This window comes from Agelaius phoeniceus, chromosome 20, assembly GCF_051311805.1.
Source record: "Agelaius phoeniceus isolate bAgePho1 chromosome 20, bAgePho1.hap1, whole genome shotgun sequence".
In the NCBI taxonomy this organism is placed as follows: Eukaryota; Metazoa; Chordata; class Aves; order Passeriformes; family Icteridae; genus Agelaius; species Agelaius phoeniceus.
The window spans coordinates 5,450,502-5,469,459 of record NC_135284.1 but is presented as its reverse complement, the minus strand read 5'-3'; the positions used below and the strand labels follow the sequence as shown (position 1 = coordinate 5,469,459).

The following is an 18,958-nucleotide window of genomic DNA, read 5'->3' as shown; positions in this document are numbered from 1 at the left end:
CCCCAAAACTAGATCTGGGTTCCCTATATCTGAGTAGCAGTCCCCAAAGCTGGGCAGGGTCCCCCTAAACCCGACTTAGGACCCCAAGACTAGAGCTAGGTCCGCTGTACCTGAGTAGCGGTCCCCAAAGCTGGGTAGGGTCCCTCTAAACCTGGCTTGGTGCCCCCAAACCTATGCTGGAGGACCCCAAAACTAGAGCTAGGTCCGCTATATCTGGGTAGCGGTTCCCAAACCGGGGCAGGGTCCCCCTAAATCCGACTTGGTCTCCCCAAACCGAGCCCCGGGAGTCCCCCCTCAGCTGAGGGGCCGTGAGGGGGTCCCGCGGCCGCCAGGGCCGCGCATGCGCAGGCGGCGCTGCCCGCCAGGGGGCGTGGCCGCAGCCCCCGGCCCAGGAGGGAGGCGGCGGGAGCAAGATGGCGGCGCGAGTGCTGCTGCGGGGGAGCCTGGCGGGAGCGCCCGCCGTGCCGCGCCTGCAGCCCGGCGCCGGGCTGACCCTCAGGTGAGCCCTGAGGGGGGCGAGGCGGGCGGGACGGGGCCGCCCGGGGGGAGCCGCACGCGGAGCCGGCGCCGCCCGAGCCACCCGGAGCCCCGCCGCGCAGAGCGTCCCCTTGCCAGGCTGGAAATGGCGCCCCGCTGGCGGGGCAGCGGCCGGGCCTGGGGCGGGGAGTGCGAGGAGGCGCAGGGGTGTCCCTCAAGGTCACGGGCCGCAAGGCCGGCCCCTTCCTTCTCTCCTCCCCGTCCGCCCCTGGGTGGGAGCGTGGCCATGGCCGGGCCGGTGCCCGGGCTCGGGGGGCAGCGAGAGCCGTTCCCTGCACCGCCGCCTCAGCCCTGCATGGACACCCCCGCATGGAACACACGGAACCGGGCACCCCGCGACTTTCGGGGCGCCCTGCACACGTGCATTGCTGGCGTTTACATTCCTGGATGCTTGCTGGCCCTCCGGGATCGGGGCGTGCAGCCCAACTCCTCCGAGCAACAGGGTGCACAGCCAGCAGCGGATCCTGTCAGCACGCACAGCCCAAAACCTGCGTTTCCCCAGGGCTGGGCTGCCTGGCTGCACATCCCGACATCTTCCTGCCTTCACCGTTCACGGCCACTCGCAGGGAGTCACGGCTGGTGTGTCCATGTCCCCATGGGAGCTGGGATCTGCACCCCTCTGCCGGTGCCAGGGCGCACAGGGAGGCGCATCCCGCAAGGTTTGGGGTGCGCACATGAGCATTTCTGTGTGCAGGGGTGACACACACACACGCAGAGCTCCTGGGGCGCCTCCCAGGTGTAGGAAGCAGGCACAGGGTGATGGAAACACGGGAATTCCCAAGCTGGGGTGGATCTGCACAGTTTTTCCTGCCTTTCTTTGAAAAAGGCAAAGCTGCTGCTTCGAGCCTCAGAACGGGCAAAACTAAAAGCATCCCTGCAAGCAGCTGTTCAGGGAATATGTTGTGAGGTTTTATGTGCATGTTTTGAGGTTATTTTAGTTTCAAATAAACTTTGGTTAGACCACAGATCAAAAACTGTCAAATATAGACAAATTGGTTTTTTTTACCCTTCCAGGCACATTTGATTTACTACAGAATCTAAATACTTGACCTGGTGTGTCCCACCCTGTTATATTTTATGCTGAAGCAGGAGCTAAGTGTAAAGAAGTGTTTTCCCTTATATTTTTAATCTAATCTAAGCAAGCTGTTCAGTGTTAGCCTTTTGTGTTCAGAGCCCAACCTTTGCAGCAAGAAAGCAAAGCCCACAATTAATATTTGCAGCTTGAGAACTTGCTGCCAAAGACAAGCTGGTGCTCACAGCTGTTGAAAGACCTGAATTCAGTCCCTGTTCCTCCAGAGCTCATTTTGGGTACAGATTGCCCAAAGAATGGAGCCAGTGATCAGTTCAGGGCTTCTTGGTTCAGTGATATTTTAGGATATTGATTAAAAATCAGGCCCTTGAATCTCAGTTTGGGTGCAGTGAGCATCTGCTTTAATGAACTCAGCCTGTTACCTTTGTTCTGTGTGAGGTGTATATTTAGTTGTGATTTATTAATCAGTGCTCATGAGGAGCTTTACAGCTGCTGGGGAGAAGATTTTCCATAAATGTAAAGTATTACTCATGTCATTGCTTTGAAAATTAACCAGACCTCCAGGTTTAGGTGCAGTTGAACACTCAAATCATGAGATTCTCCTCATAGCAAAGAAATTTGCTTTTCAGAGTTATCCCTGTAGCTCCAGCTTACTCCTGCTGCTCATTAAGTTCACAAAAAGCATCAGGATTATTTATTTCTCTTTCCTCTTCAAAGTTTGCTGCAAACAATGATCCTTGTAGATGAGTTCTCTAAATATTACTTTGCTAATTTTATTGAATAAAGGGAAGGGAATGGTTTAAAATGAGAATTTACAGGTCTGAGTATTGCAGGAGTGGGCTTGACTTCTGCCTCCTGGAGCCAGTGAAGGCTTCATTTGAGGGAGCTTTTTGAAACAAAAACCTTGAATTTCTGAGGTGGGGTTCACCCCTGAGCTCAGAGAAAGCTCCACTCCACAGCAGCCTTATCATGGAATGCCCTTCAAAGTGCTGCCCTCAGGAATAGCTGCTTGGCTTCCAGCACAGCCACATGTCCGTGTGTGTGCCCAGAGCAAGGGAGGCACCATTTTCAATAAACACACCAAGATTTAGACATTGTTTCTTCCTGCTGAAGGTCATTTCAGCTGTGGTTGTTGTTTCTCTGCTGTGAAATACTCTCCCTCTCCTCCATGCTGCTCCCATGGGCAGAACCAGGTCATTATGTTCTTTTCTGACACTGGGATTAAAAGGTGGATTGTTGTAAGGAACTGCTTTTGTGTAATACAGGTGTGTCCAGGGGGATGTTTTCCCAAAGGAAATTGAGATTTTTATTTCTCTATTTTTTTTTTTAGAAGGCTTTGGGCTGGAGATCCAGCTGTCTTCTGGATCCCTAAATCAGTAATTGAGGGTGAAAAGTTGACATCTGAGGCAGGAAAAGGCTGAAATTTCCAGCTTAGAAGTAAATATATGTTATAAATATAAATACCACATTTAATAGTTTAATTTCAGGAGAAGCTTGTGACAGAATTAATTTTTTTTCACTGTGGCTACTATGAGGCTGTCAAAAAAAAAGGCAAATTGAAGGAAGGGAAAGAAGCAAAACCATTTGAGCTTCTCAGACATTGTCGAGGATCAGTTGAATGCATCAGATTTTTTTGTCCTGCTCATCTGGAAAAGAGGAATAATTCCTTTAACACATCACTTTAAACAGCACAGTTATCCCTTGGTCTGTGTGCTCTGGTGTAAAGGGAGGTGACACTATGCTGAAAGTGCACTTGGAGAAGCTGAATAAAGATTAGATTAGAAAAGAGAGTGAGAATCTTGTGTTTTGAGGCAAGGGAAGGTGGATGTTGTGCAGAGAGCCTGGCTCTGAGCCCCTGTGTATTGCTGGAATCTGGAACTGAAACATTTCCTGGCTGGTTATTTCCTACCACTCATCTTCTTTCCCAAATTAGCCTTTCATGCTATTTTTCCTCTTGAAATACATTTCCCTTTCCCTTTTGTAGAGCTGTCTTTAAGCAGCACAGGAACATATGGCAGTTCCTTTCCCTTTTACACTGTGCAGTTTTCTTTCTGCACCTTTTTTGCTCTTTTTCACTCCTGACTGTTTACACCAGGCCAGACCCAGCCCTGGGCAAAGACAGTGGCTTAAAAAGAGGAGAAGTAGCAGCAGAAGCAGCCATTGCACAGGGAATTACCATGGACAATGTGCATCGTGGGAAATGGATTTGTTGGGAATTTTTAAAGTTTCATAGAAGATTTTATATACATTAATTGTTACAGTGACAATGTTAATACCTTGTGTACTGCACACAGCAAATGATGAACAAGGCCATCAAAGAAGTTTTTTTCTGTTCAGGAGAGAGGGGGAAATGTGGGAAATGGATTTGTAGAGAATTCTCCAAGCCTGGCAGAAGGCTCACAGTGTGTGCAGCTGTGTGCAAACTTGGAGATAAAAATGCTGACTTAGAAATGCCATAAAACAGAACAGACATTGCTGAGAGAGAAATGGAACCAGAAACAAGTTTTAAAGGATGGCCTTGCAAATCAGACAAGATACTTTGGAGAAATAGAACTATGAAAGATGCATTGGAGTGGGACCAAGGAGGGGTTATTTTAGATGATTGGCTTTAAGGCATTTCTAGCATGGTGTGGCTGAAGATGATAGGCCAAGCAATTTGTAATGTAATAAAAATTTTATAATACTTATATAATATATAATTATAAAATTATAATGTAATTAAGCTTATAATGTAATTTAAAAACAGCTTCTGATTGTGATGACGTGAATTACAACATCATTATAACATAATATTATAATATATGTTACTTATATATTTTAATGTAGTTAATTATAACATCATATTATAATATAGCATATTTTCTCACTCTTCACATGAGACAGAAAATAGAAAAAAAGTTTTTAAAACATCTCTGGGTCAAAAAAAAAAAGAATAATCCCACAGTGGATAAGTATGGGATGATAATCTCTGTGAAATGATAATCTCTAATGAATAGTGAAATAATATAATTATGTCTAAATATATTATATTATATTATATTATATTATATTATATTATATTATATTATATTATATTATATTATATTATATTATATTATATTATATTATTACTCTATCACATTATTGTATTATTAATTGATTATGTGATGTTAAATTATTAATAATTATCATTATAATCAATTATATAATTATATTTTATTATATTATTATGTTGTTGTATATAGTATATTAATTTTATATGATGAAAATATAATACAATATAATGTAATGTAATACAATATAATGTAATATAATTAATATAGTGCAATTATCAATCTCACTGGGGATGAGCCACCTTTGCCTTGCTGGGAGACAGTGGCAGGGTGGTTTCAGCAGTGTGTGGGTGTCCCTTGTGCCATCACAGTTTCTGGCTGTGCTGTGATCTCTGCCATGCAGAGCCATCAGTTCCTGCCTGTGCTCAGGGCTGTCGCTGTTCCTGCAGGGGGCTGGGCTCCTCAGCCCGCAGTGCCCGTGAGGACAGCTGGCTGAAATCGCTCTTTGTGCGCAAGGTGGACCCCAGGAAAGACGCCCACTCCAACCTGCTGGCCAAAAGAGAGACCAGCAGCCTGTACAAACTGCAGTGTGAGTGCTGGCCCTGTGTCCTGGCCCTGTCCCTGTCCCTGTCTGTACAAACTGCAGTGTGAGTGATGGCTCTGTGCCCCTGGCCCTGCCTGTACAAACTGCAGTGTGAGTGATGGCCCTGTCCCCCTGTCCCTGTCCCTGTCCCTGTCCCTGCCTGTACAAACTGCAGTGTGAGTGATGGCCCTGTCCCCCTGTCCCTGTCCCTGTCCCTGTCCCTGCCTGTACAAACTGCAGTGTGAGTGATGGCCCTGTGTCCTGTCCCTGTCCCTGTCCCTGTCCCTGCCTGTACAAACTGCAGTGTGAGTGATGGCCCTGGCCCTGGCCCTGTCCCTGTCCCTGTCCCTGCCTGTACAAACTGCAGTGTGAGTGATGGCCCTGTGCTCCTGTCCCTGCCTGTACAAACTGCAGTGTGAGTGATGGCCCTGTGCTCCTGTCCCTGCCTGTACAAACTGCAGTGTGAGTGATGGCCCTGGCCCTGGCCCTGTCCCTACCTGTACAAACTGCAGTGTGAGTGATGGCCCTGTGTCCTGTCCCTGTCCCTGCCTGTACAAACTGCAGTGTGAGTGATGGCCCTGTGTCCCTGTCCCTGCCTGTACAAACTGCAGTGTGAGTGATGGCCCTGGCCCTGCCTGTACAAACTGCAGTGTGAGTGATGGCCCTGTCCCTGCCTGTACAAACTGCAGTGTGAGTGATGCCCCTGGCCCTGTCCCTGTCCCTGCCTGTACAAACTGCAGTGTGAGTGATGCCCCTGGCCCTGTCCCTGTCCCTGCCTGTACAAACTGCAGTGTGAGTGATGGCTCTGTGCTCCCAGCCCCACTCCTGTCCCTGTCCCTGTCCCTGTCCCTGTCCCTGTCCCTGTCCCTGCCTGCACAAACTGCAGTCAGTGACTGATGGCTCTGAGCTCAGCACCACTGCTGTCCCTGCCTGTCTCACGGCTCTCTTGTTGTTGTTGCAGTTCACAATGTCAAACCTGAATGTCTAGAGGCCTACAACAAGCTCTGGTAAGTGTGTGAGTTCTCTTTTCACCTTTTAGCCATATTGATTTGGCAGATATTGTAGTTATATCTGAGTTATGTAGAGGGGAGGTGACAAAAATTCTGCTTTTTTAGGATTTGATATTAAATAGATCCTATGAAAGAGCCAAAAGTCCTGTGCTCAGTTCACCCCACCTCCCTCTTGGCATTGCCATTTCCTGAGCTGCAGTTGAGGATGATTCCTGTCCTGAGAGCTTTGGTGCCATTTGCTGGAGCAGCTTTACCCCTTCCCTGATTGATCCTAAAGTTCTGATCCCTGCAGAGAGAGGTGGAATGTTGGCATTCCCCCTGCAGCTGCCAGGTTCAGGATGGGTTTTATGTGCACACTGGAAGGAAAGAGAGATCACTGCTAAGTAAAGCTACACCAGTGTTAAACTCAGGTGTTAAAAACCCAGGGGTTGATTTCCTCTCAGCTCGTTTAGATCCCTCTGCACAAACCCTGCAGAGCTCAAGGAGTTACAGAAACCCTTGGATGGGGTTTGTGCATTGGGGTGATCCCCTCCAGAGGGAGCAGTACTGGGACAGCTTTCCCAAACAGTTCCAGCTTTAGGAATTGCTCACATTTGAAATTGAGTTCAATTGAATTTGAAATTTGAAATACTGCTCTGAGAGTAAAACTGCAGAAATATTATTCCTTTTCTGCCTCCACAATCCCCCCTCCTGAAAGAACTGTGTGTTCAAATTTGGGGCTGGAGTGAGCCTGGCAGCCAGCAGGGCTTTTCTCCCTGACAATACAAACATTCTCAGCATAATGACAATAATGACACCTTCCTGCAGCCAGCCCTGAGGTGTTAGCACAGCAGCTGGGCTGGAGGGAGAGGAGGAAATCCCAGCTCCCAGGTCATGTCCTCAGCTCATCTCTCACCTCTTTGTTGGGCTGGATAACCCAGAACTTTTCTCCCCTCTGTAGAAGCATAAAAAGCTGCTAGAATAACATTCAATCAAGGTATTTTTAGCTCTTTTTTGTTTAAAAAATAGATACACAGTAAAGGACAATTTAGCATTCAGCCAGCTTGCTGTTTAAAAGCTGAATATAAACATGGCCAATTATGCAAGCCAGGGAATCACTTCTCTGCAGTATTTCATGAGCTGCCTGAATGTTGAGTGAGAGCAGAGATTTCTGTTTTCAAGGAAAGAGACAAACAGCAGAGAAAGAAACTGCTGACAGCAGCCAGATGAAATATCTGTGCTTGGATTGATTCTTTCCAAAGCAAATTGAAGCATTTCAGGCAAGGAGACAACTTGAATAAAGTAATAAACAAAATTAAGCCTCTCTGAACTTCCCTCCTGCCTCTCCCTAAAGGAAAAAAAAGAACAGGTTAATTCTGTATCATATCAAAATGAGGATTAGTCATCATCATCATCATCAGGTATTCATAAATAATGTAATGAAGACAATTACAAGAATATTTCATGAATCACTGTGGTTTAGGAGCCCTTCTGAAGAATTAGGGACAGTTTTTTTAAAAAGATGTTCTGTGGGCATCTTTTCTCTAATTTTCAACAATATATGGTAGAATTATGCAATAATTTCCCATTCCTCTTCAAAGCTGCCTTCCCAGGATCTCATTCTGCTTTGCAAAAAATGAACTATCCTTGAGAATATCCTTGGAGAGTCATTTTATCATATTATTTACACTGGCTAGTGAGAAAACGTTGAGGTACAAATTGGTGATGAGATTTGCTCAAGGTTGTCTGGAAAGTCAGTGGCAGAATCCAGAAGAAAACTCATCTCCAATGACTCCCAGCCCCAGCCCAGCCTACTTTTTATTCCTTGATCCTGTGCAGAGACTCTGCCTGTGAGCCAAACTGAGGAAGAAGGGTAATTATTCAGGGAAAAATAGAGAAGGCAGAGTTCAACCAGACTAATTGACTTATTCATCAAGGCACAGTGCAGGGAAAGCTGTCTTGACTGAGTCAGCAATCAGCAAAACTTAATTTCCTCATGCTAATGTGGGCCACTGCTAAAGTTTGAAAGAGTGTTAGAAATCCTGGGAAGAGTCAGACAGGAATTTTGTGTTGGAGGTGTTTCTAAGGCTGTCCCAGTGTTCATTAGTGGGTGAGTTGCCTCAAAGTAAAGAGCACTTTCTGAAATCAAAAATCAATACTGTGAGCTACAGCCACTATTTCATTTATCAAATGATTTTTATTCATTCGGCTCAGCAGCTGTAACTGGTTTAGAAGAGTTTGTTTGCTTTCATATTTCTGAGTTGTTCTCCCCTGAGGGGAGCTTTTCCTCAAGCAAAGAAAAGCTTTTCCTCAAGGAAAGAAAAGCTTTTCCTCAGACAAATCACCCATGTAGGCTGAGTTTTCAGTGAGATATCCTGATATTTCTTTTCCTGATGTGTTGGATAACCTTTTAGACAGACATAATTGTTTAGATACACCTCATTTACTGCATCCAGAAATGCAGTGTATGTTATATATTATAGAAATGTTACAGATCTTTGTTATAAATTTCTAAAAAAATGGTAACACTCACCTTAATTCTCCATGGGGGTGCAGCCACCTTCCCCCTGCATAACAGAATTTGCTGTTTCCTCTTTCTCCTCTGCAAAATAAAGCTTGTGAACGTTCCTAGCATGATGCTGTGTTATACATTGATCAAGTGTGGCCTCCCTGAAGGCAATGCAACCCAGTGTCTGTGTGTTCCTTGTTTTCAAGTCAAGAGGTGCTGCCAAAGATTCATGAAGAGAAACACTACCCTTGTGCTCTGGTGGGGACTTGGAACACGTGGTACGGAGAGCAGGATCAGGCTGGTAGGAGATAGAAGTGCAACCCAATGTACACCCATGTGCTTGGCAGGTTTTCTTCTTCTGAAATCACCTCCCCTGTGTGCACTGAGCTGTTGTAAATGTGCACTGCTTGCTTTTTGTGCTGGGTTGGACAGCAGAGCATTCATCCCTTCGGTTTTGTCTCCTTGTTGATGTGTTTTCATGTTTTCCAGGTGGTGGTGGTGGTTGGTAAAAATTAAAGAGGTTTTGGGGATATATTTGTAAACTACACTCCTGTGGGAACCTGAATATTTATGGGTGACTCTTGCAAAGGCAGAGTTTGTCCCTCCTTGGGCACTATTAAAGCTTTGCTCAGCCTTTCAGGCTGTAATTGCTCTATGATAATAAATTGCAAATCATTCCAAACCATCTGCACTGTAAACTTCACATTAAACTTTACTGGGGGAAAGTAAAAATCTTTCTGTTCATGTTCATACAAGGACACTGCCTAACTATGAAAACAAACTGGAGCTAGACATGGCTGAAGAGCTGCTACAGAGGTAACTCCAAAGAGCCCAGTGCAGAGAGAAAACCTGAACAATGCCCTGGGAATTGGAAGGAATGGGAAGCCACAGATCCAAATCCATGGAGGTTCTGTGAGAGCTGTGCCAGGCTCAGTGCTGGGGCTTCCTAATTCAAAAAATCAACTCCTGCACACAGCAATTCTCCCTGCACTGCCAGCATATTGCAGTATTGACACTGAACAAATGCAGACAATTAACAGCAGATGAACCAAACAATGTCTGAGACCAAGCCTGGAAGCTGAAGGGGAATTGGGGAATGAGGACAATTGAAATGGGAATTCCTCAGGCAGGTCCCAGTGGCTGCTTTTGGAACAGATGAACACAGGCTGGGTTTGTCACTGCATCCCCAGCCTGCTTTGGAAATGCTCTTGCAGCACTGGAATAAAGCAGATTGTGGGGTTTGACTTCATATTGTTTACACTGGCTAGTGAAAAAATATCAACATAATGAGAGAATGAACAATAATAATGAATGATGAGTGTTCAGTGCTGGGTTAATATCAGGTGGATCCATCAAATCTGCCCTGGGGGTGAGGCAGCAGGAGCAGGAGGAGAAATCTGCTCTCCCATCAGCCTGGGGAAAAGGCACAGAGCTGCTCAAGAGGGCAGAAAATAGGTTTTATTTTCTGTGAGGTGAAATTATTGCCTTGCTGTACTAAATGCTTGTAAATACATAGTTGAGTGATTTATTAAAGGGCTTTATTCTGATTTATTAAAGAGTGGATACTTTGAAAAAAAATTAGATACAAACATAGATACTGGAATTGTTTTTATAGGGGAAATCCCAGCAAATATTCAGCTTTCTTCTGCTTTTATTCATGTTGAGCTCAGAAATAACATTTGCATCATTTTTTCATGTGCTACAGAAAGTGTCTTGCTTGTGTGCTGGAGTAATTTACTGAACTGAAAATCTGCCCCTCTGCTGCTCTTAGATGAAATTGGTACAAAGCACAATTTTGGAACTAAGTCATCCTCTTCAGCTGAATCTTAATTTCAATCACAGTCATGACAAATAATCACACCTTACTTGTATGGCAGCAAAAAGGCCCTGCAGAAATTCCTCTGTTACCCTCAAAGTGAATTGCAGAATTTTCCAAGAGAACCCCTTTCAAAAAGCAGATGATTCCATGATCCCTAAAATAATCCAATGTGATTTTCATTAATGAAAATCTATTTTCAAACCTGCTGCCTGGTTTCTATTTTTGTGTAATTTTGTAGTGTGAAGAGCATTTTATACTGTGATTTTTCCATAAGATTTACCATCTTCAGGTCTGGGGCATGCCTGAAAAAACTGAAATTTTCTCTGTTTCAGTTCATTTGTGGAGATATGAGGGAGGTTACCCAGCTCTCAATGAGGTCATGAGCAAACTTCGTCAAAATAAGGTAAAAAATGCAGATTTTGTTTCTCAGAAAAGAGCAAAGAACAGGCAGAACAATTTAAAAAAAAAGCAGATTTAGATACCAAAGTGTCTCCTCCCTTCCTGTACAAGCCCAGAAACCTCTTGGAGAGAGGATTTATTGTCACATTAATGTTTCATTCCTGAATACTTCCCCTGTAAATCTTGGAATTCTCAAATTCACCAGAGAGAATTCAGATTCCTTTCAGCATTTCGCTGTCCCACAACCCTGATAGCATTAAAAAAACCCAACAATTTAAGGCACATCTGGTGTCCTGCTGTTTGTTGTTGCAGAATTTGACCCATTTTAGCACATTCTTTTTTTAGGAATTCACAGAATTCCGGAAGGAGAGGGGCAACATGCTCCTGTCCCGTAAGAACCAGCTCCTGCTGGAGTTCAGCTTCTGGAATGAGCCAGTTCCCAGGGATGGCCCTAATATTTATGAACTGAGGTCCTACCAACTCAGAGTAAGTCCAGATTTGACTTCTTTTCTGATTTTTGAAGTTTTGTGCTGTCCTAAAAGCTTTGGGAAGGTTTTTATGGCAAACAGAGCTTATCTGAAAAATCTGATTTTTATCCAGGGTGGTGCCTGAGCCAGGGCTGCTCTCAGGGTGTGGGGTCTGAGGTGAGGGCAGGCCCCAACAAGATCCTGAGTTCTGCAGGGCTGAAACCCTGTGGGTGCTTTGAGGGATGCTTCAGAGATGACTCAGAGGTGGTAAACAAAGCAATTAGAGATTATTTGAATATTCTTATCACTCCCAGGAAGGGGTTGTGTCAATACAGGCTGGTTTCCATACAGAAAGGGTGTGAAAATGGTATAATATTTGATTTTCAACTGCAGCTTTAACAGTGTGTTCTGTTTCTGCAGCCTGGAACAATGATTGAATGGGGCAATTACTGGTAAGTGTTAATTAATTAATTAAGGTAAGTGTTGCCTTCAGCCCTGATTGGAAAAAGCAGCACAGGAGGTGCCAGGGTGGCACCAAAGCCACCAAAGCCCCAGTCCAGGGGCTGCTGCTGCACTTGCAGCCCTGCTCAGGCAGTCCTGTGACCCTCTGAGGGGAAAGCAGCAATTTTGTGCACAAACAACCTCTGGGGTTGGGCTTTGCTCCCCAAAACCCTTTTAGTTTGCTGCAAAAACCTGGATTTTCAGCAGAAAGCTGCTTGGGAAGAGTGGCAATTCTGCTGGGAGGCTTGGTTCATCCTTCCCAAACCACTTCAGCTGAAATCCTGGCTCTTTGAGCTTTCAAAGTCAAGTTACTTCTGAAAAGCTGCTGAGCAGCACATTTGTATTTTAATAGATGGGTTAGAAGTATTTGAGAGAGTTTTCTATTGATTGTATGTTTGTGGGTTTGTCTTATTTTTAACCAGTGTAAGTTTATTTCAATTTACACTCACTGTCCTTGCAGTTCTAGTGGTTGATAGTTAAACAATTTGAAGTATTTTCAATTATTTGGACAAAGGTGAGGAGTTAGATTTTCAGCCTTGTCATTGATATAATCTTTTCAATTACAGTCATTTGAACAAATTGAATTTAATTTTTTTTTTTATAAAATAGGCACATCTCTACTGGTAGAAAATCTGTTTTATAAGATACAACAAGAGCAATATTTATCTTAATTTATGCAAAGATCTGCATGAATAAAAAGTCATATTCCACTACCACAAAATCTGTGGAAAATTAATGTGGCAAAGCTGACATGACTAAAACTTAAAGATTTAGTGATAAAACCTTCTATAAAGGTTAACTGGTTAACTATAAAGGTTAACTGCTGGATTTCACTGTCCCAGCAATTCTCTTTGTCCTGAATTTGGCTGTAAAAATGATTAATGCAAAATTTAGTGAAAATGTAGCCTTCAGTTTTAACGCATCCTAACAAGACACAGAAGTAAATCTTAATTATTTAGTGCTGGAAACGAGCATGCTGCAGCTTTTTCCTCACTTTTAATTGCTGAAATGCCCAGTACATGGAGTTTACCATTCCAGCTTCCCTTCCAGACTGTTTTTTCCCATTTTCCAATGGTTTTTCCCCATTTTCCCTGATGTCCCAACAATTCTCTTTATCCTGACTTTGGTTGAAAAAATGATGAATACAAAATTTAGTGAGAATGTGGCCTCCAATTTTAATTTTCCTCAGTGCTGAACACGAGCATGCTGCAGCTTTTTCCTCACTTTGAATTGCTGAAATGCCCAGTACATGGAGTTTACCATTCCAGCTTCTCTTCCAGTCTGTTTTTTCCCATTTTCCAGCGTTTTTTCCCCATTTTCCCTGATGTCCCAACAATTATCTTTTTCCTGACTTTGGTTGAAAAAATTAATACAAAATTTAGTGAAAATATGGCCTCCAATTTTAACGCATCCTAACAAGACACAGAAGTAAATCTTAATTATTTAGTGCTGAAAAGGAGCATGCTGCAGCTTTTTTCTCACTTTGAATTGCTGAAATGCCCAGTACATGGAGTTTACCATTCCAGCTTCCCTTCCACTCTGTTTTTTCCCATTTTCCAATGGTTTTTCCCCATTTTCCCTGATGTCCCAACAATTCTCTTTATCCTGACTTTGGTTGAAAAAATGATGAATACAAAATTTAGTGAGAATGTAGCCTCCAATTTTAATTTTCCTCAGTGCTGAACACGAGCATGCTGCAGCTTTTTCCTCACTTTGAATTGCTGAAATGCCCAGTACATGGAGTTTACCATTCCAGCTTCCCTCCCAGTCTGTTTTTTCCCATTTTCCAATGGTTTTTCCCCATTTTCCCTGATGTCCCAACAATTCTCTTTATCCTGACTTTGGTTGAAAACATGATGAATACAAAATTTAGTGAGAATGTGGCCTCCAATTTTAATTTTCCTCAGTGCTGAACACAAGCATGCTGCAGCTTTTTCCTCACTTGGAATTGCTGAAATGCACAAAAAAATGCAGTTTACCATTCCAGCTTCTTTTCCAGTCTGTTTTTTCCCATTTTCCAGTGTTTTTTCCCCATTTTCCCTGATGTCCCAACAATTATCTTTATCCTGACTTTGGTTGAAAAAATGATGAATACAAAATTTAGTGAGAATGTAGCCTCCACTTTTAATTTTCCTTAGTGCTGAACACGAGCATGCTGCAGCTTTTTCCTCACTTGGAATTGCTGAAATGCCCAGTACATGGAGTTTACCATTCCAGCTTCCCTCCCAGTCTGTTTTTTTCCCATTTTCCAGTGTTTTTCCCCATTTTCCCTGATTTCCTGCCCAGGTGTGCAGGCTCTGATGTCTCCTTGCTCCCTGCAGGGCTCGTGCCATTCGCTTCAGACAGGACAGCAATGAAGCAGTTGGGGGATTTTTCTCCCAGATTGGACAGCTCTACATGGTCCATCACCTTTGGGGTAAATTCCTCTTTCTGCTTTCTTCTCCCACTGAGCCAACCCAATCACTTTGCCCAGGAGGAAACAGTTTTACAAAAGTTTGACAAATATTTTTACAAAAGGCAAGGGAAATGTCTTAAAAGTTGGGTTTTAAAGTTGGTTTTGGTTTTTTTTTCCCAATTTTTTTAATTTCTTAATTTGCTGATTTTTTTAAAATAATTTTGTGTAGATAAATTTATTCTTCACCAAGCAAGAAATGATTATTTCCTGTTTTGTTCTGTTTTCTGCTGTCCCTTTCTCATTAGGAGCTCAGTGTTTGCTCTCAGTCCCACAGCCATGACTCTGCTGTCCCAACCCATGCTGAAATCAGCTTTTTTTACAGTTTCATTTCAAACCTCACATTCACCACACCTGCAGAAAGCAAAATCAGGCATTTATTTCCATTCCTGCATGGGGGTGTTTTGGCTCTCTCTGTACATTCATACTCATAAACACCTTAGGATTGTTTCAACTTGAAAAACAAGAATTTGTTAGAAATTACTCAGGTTTTTTGTTTTTTTTTTTCATATCCCAACCATCCAGAATTTTAGATTTCAGCAATCTGGCAGCCCAAATCTGGCAGCCCTCATGTGGAGCTGTGCCCCTGCTTTATCTTACCTGTGCCCAGGCATTTTCTGTCTTCCCCAGCTCCTTCTTTTTCTGCTGCTCTTGGAGCTTTTCCTCCTGGCAGAGAACTCCTGATTTTTTTTTTTTTTTTCCCTTCCTGCTTTTCCCAGCCTCCTAATTCCTCCTTGGGATTATTTTAAGGAATCTCTTCCTGTTCAGGAGGGAAAGGAGTCACTTTGTGCTTGTTTTCCCAGCTTACAAAGACCTGCAAACCAGGGAAGATATAAGGAATGCAGCGTGGCATAAACCTGGCTGGGATGAACTGGTTTATTACACAGGTAACCCATTAACTTCTCTGGAATGCTGGGGGCAGACTTTGGGCTTTGTGCCACCCTCTCTGCTCCTCAGAACATCCCTCTGGCAGAAGAAGTTTTGTATCTCAGGGGGAAATGTGGGTCTGGGTCAGTTTTTAGTCTGTAAAGGAGCAGAGGGGTGTTGCACTGAGCTGTAAAGTGAATTTTGTAGCTGGTTGTACATGGAAAAGTTGCCCAAGTGCTAAAAAATTGCTGCATTAATGCTGAATTTTTAGAGCAGCATTTCTGTGGAATGTGAAAGAAGAGATTTATGTAAATGCTTGTCCAAAGATTTAAGGAGCCAGGAGTGAAATTTAGCTTGATATTAAATGATTACTCCTGATATTTAATGAAATACAGGAGCCCTGTTAAATGCATTGCTGGGAAAAGGGAATTTAGACTTGGGAACAAGAAGCCAGGAGATCTTTGAGATCAAAGAAAGCTGTCACAGCAGAGCTCCCAGAAGTGTGCCAAGATGTCAGATTTGGGCTCCATGGGGCACATTGCAAAGCAAGTTACACCACAAAAATGTAGGATCACTTCCATTTTGGTGGAAAAATGGAAATATTTGTCTTCAAATGAGCAGAGAGATGATATTAAAATCATTTTTTCCCACAACCACCATGCTGGAGGGATGATTGCTGAATGTGCTGAACTCTGTCAGTGAAATTCAAAGCTCTCTCCATTTTTTTTCAGTGCCCCTTATTCAGGAGATGGAGTCCAGAATCATGATACCCTTGAAGATTTCTCCACTTCAGTAAAGTCACTGATTTTCTTGTGCCTACATAGATGAAGTGACAAGTATTTGTCTTAATTTATGGTATACACTGTATATCATAGTCTGAAATATAAAAGTACTGTATTGAGCTTATAAAAGAGACCTCTTTTCTTCAGAACCCACCACCTTCTGCTCTTGGGGGAAAAAAACAAAAACAAAAACAACAACAAGACTGTGATTAAAAGGTTGGTGAATTGAAAACAAGTCCAGATCTGTGGGCCAGGTGCCCAGGGAATGTGTGACCTACAGGATTGGAAATCTCCTGCTCCACAGGCACTGCCCAGAGCTCAGGAGCAGCATTGCTGTGAGCATTTCATGACTGCAGCTCTCCACAACAAACGTGGGAGTGAAATCAGAAGCTCTGGAGAAAGGAGAATTTCATTTTGAGTTGTGAAACCAGCAGCTCTGGGGTTGCTGTGAAATCACCCCTGGCTGCTGGAGCAGGCCTGAAAGCAGCAGATCCCCACCTGCAAGCAGGCAGTCATTAATTTGGGACAAGGCTGTGTGGCAGGGATGCTTTGGGACAGCAGGGGCACTGCAGGGTCTCTGAGCACACACCTGAGTGCAGCCTCCCCTGGAATGGATCCCGGGCAGGGTGAGCCACGCTCCCCCACAGACACTGCCTGAACACCCTGCAGGGAACCAACCCACCCCACAGCATTTCCCTCCCCAAACAGCTCCAAACTCTGGGAAAAGGGGTTGAATTTAATAAGCAGTGCTGGTTCAGCCTCAGAGGGGGGCTGCAGTCCCCGTGGCTGGGTTGGTGTGTGAAGCTGGGCATGGCATTTCTGTGTACCATGGTGTCCAGTTCTGTTTTGGTTTCACTTTTAGGCTAGAATGTATCCACACTTTTTGGTGTCTGCAACGATGTGAACATCCTGTAAGTGACAATAATATTCTCTCTCTCTCTCTCTCAAGTGGCTCCAAGAATCAGTGTAACATACTGAATGTACAAATCAGTTCTGAATGTCCAGTTTGTACATTTCAAGAAGTTTTCAGGAAGAACATATCAGTCAATAAAAACCTTTTAATTTTCACCTTTTGCTGGAATCTCCTATGTATTGCACCACTTGTGTTTTCTCTCCTCTTGCAGTGTTAAGTCTGGAAAATTGAGAATATTTCAGCTTCATTAACCAATATCACTTCTCTGGGTTGGGGACAGCATTTCCAATTTTCTGCTGTCCTTCTCCAAAGTGAATTTACAATTTCTCCATCACATCCCATTCTGCTGAGTGTCCTGTGATGATAAATACAAAACACTTTTCCTTTTGATTTTTCTCCACAAATGATGCTTCATTTTTCAGGTGTGGTTTCTTTCCTACTTGCACTCGTGCCTCCCCTTGAGTTTCCCCTTGAACAAAGTCAATATTTGATCTGGTTCTTGTCTGGTTTTATATTTTCCTCCTGTTGCCAAGTGGGGATGGGATTTTACTGAGGCACATTCTGTGCTGTATCAGCTTGAAGTTGCTCAGTGGGCCAAGGAAATCATTTGAGCTGATCCTCCTTGTAAGTCAGCCCTGAGCACTGATAGCACCTGGGGCTGCCATTTTATCTGATTTTTGGGGCTGCTCTTCAGCTGCAGAAGGAAAAAAGGGATTCCAATATCACCTCCCAGATTTCTTTTCCCTGGAGAATTGTCCTTGTAGCTCCCACCCAGCAAACCCAGCCAGAGACAAACAGCAGAAAACCATTTTTGGAGCCCCAGGATTTTTCGTGTTCTGATGCTCTCCATGTGTTTTACCTTCACCAGGAATTCAATTCTGCCTGGCACAGCTCTTGTTGTCCAAAGGCCACAAAGTTTTGCCTGGGTGAGGAATCAGAGGAGTAACTGGGTGTCCTGTGGGGTGGGATCACAGAGTGCAGGTCCCTCACCCATTGCCAGGGTCTGAATTCCCCCTGCAATTCTGAATTCCCCTGTCCTGAGGTGTTAGGGATGAGCCTCCCCTCATTCTGAGCCTCCTGCTCTGCTGTGCCTGCCCTCAGGGACAGATAAAACTGATAAATCTGATAAAACTCCTTATTTTACCTGCAGCTAAAGCAGTTCCTGTTATTTTCCTTACAGGTATCAGTGTAAGCTCCAGTGGAAATGGGCAATGCCAATTTTTCCTTGGCTTCCCTTTGCCTGAGCTGGGTTTTCCCTGGTTCTGTGAGCTCTTGGGATTTTCCCTCTTGATTCCATGGCTGAGTTCAGGTTTTCCTTAGGTGAGCAATCCCTCAGCATCTCTCACAGCACAACTGCTGCAGTTCAGAGCTGAAGTCACTTCCCAAAGGTTGAAAAGTGGGGACAGTGCTTGGAAAAGCCTCTGGCAAATCTCAACTCTTATTCCACTGCAATGACACAATTAAAACTTAGATTTAATTGTCCTGGAGAAGGCTGCAAACTGTCCCACATGCAAATACATAATTTAAAGCAATTCTGCCTCATTGAATAATCACATTAAAAGCCTTTTTTGTAAAGGCTGGCAATCAAAAGACCCACCTGGAGCCCAGGTCCTCCCTGTATGCCCTGTGCTGCTCCCCAGACTTTGCCCCTCTGTGCTGGGATGTGTCCAGGCAAAATCTGTGACACTGAAACTTTTCCTCCCCCTGCTCCATTCCCTGCTGGGAATTTTCCACTATTTCACAGACAAAACAGCTGAGCCTCTCCTGAGCTCAGCAATGCTCCTGCTGCCTCCTGGGCTAGAGGTCAGCTCCACATTTGCCCAGTGGAAGGGGAGGGGGGCATTTTTTTTATTTTTTCTCCAAGGCAGTGTGACCTAAAGAGCTGTTGTGAAATGCCTGGCACAGCCCCACGTTTCCATAGAGCCCCGAGTGGCAGCAGCTCCTGCTGTGAATGTTAAACTCCATCTCCAGGGCTCTGCCAGAGCCCTGAGCCATGCCCCAGTGCCCTCCAGCTGATCAGCTCCATGGCAGATTTATTTCCTTTGTGACCTTTTAATTCCATTAAAAAACAGCAAATA

General features: G+C 44.1%; 1 protein-coding gene across 1 annotated transcript; it reads left to right on the top strand.

Annotated features, from left to right (window-relative positions):
- The first annotated feature begins 352 nt into the window (after positions 1-352).
- Positions 353-17,035, top strand: NIPSNAP2 (nipsnap homolog 2). The gene is made up of 10 exons (XM_054647139.2): positions 353-499; positions 5,049-5,188; positions 6,144-6,189; positions 8,887-8,981; positions 10,832-10,902; positions 11,244-11,384; positions 11,786-11,817; positions 14,188-14,282; positions 15,122-15,205; positions 15,917-17,035. The coding sequence occupies exons 1-10, from the start codon at positions 414-416 to the stop codon at positions 15,979-15,981; spliced, it is 855 nt and encodes a 284-aa protein (XP_054503114.1). The 5' UTR covers positions 353-413; the 3' UTR covers positions 15,982-17,035.
- The last annotated feature ends 1,923 nt before the right edge of the window (positions 17,036-18,958 follow it).

Excerpts from the sequence above, each read along its gene's own strand:
- NIPSNAP2 (XM_054647139.2), top strand. The coding sequence starts at position 414 with ATGGCGGCGCGAGTGCTGCTGCGGGGGAGCCTGGCGGGAGCGCCCGCC. Across the intron at positions 11,385-11,785 it reads TGAGGTCCTACCAACTCAGA|CCTGGAACAATGATTGAATG; the intron begins GTAAGTCCAGAT and ends CTGTTTCTGCAG. Across the intron at positions 14,283-15,121 it reads CATGGTCCATCACCTTTGGG|CTTACAAAGACCTGCAAACC; the intron begins GTAAATTCCTCT and ends TTGTTTTCCCAG.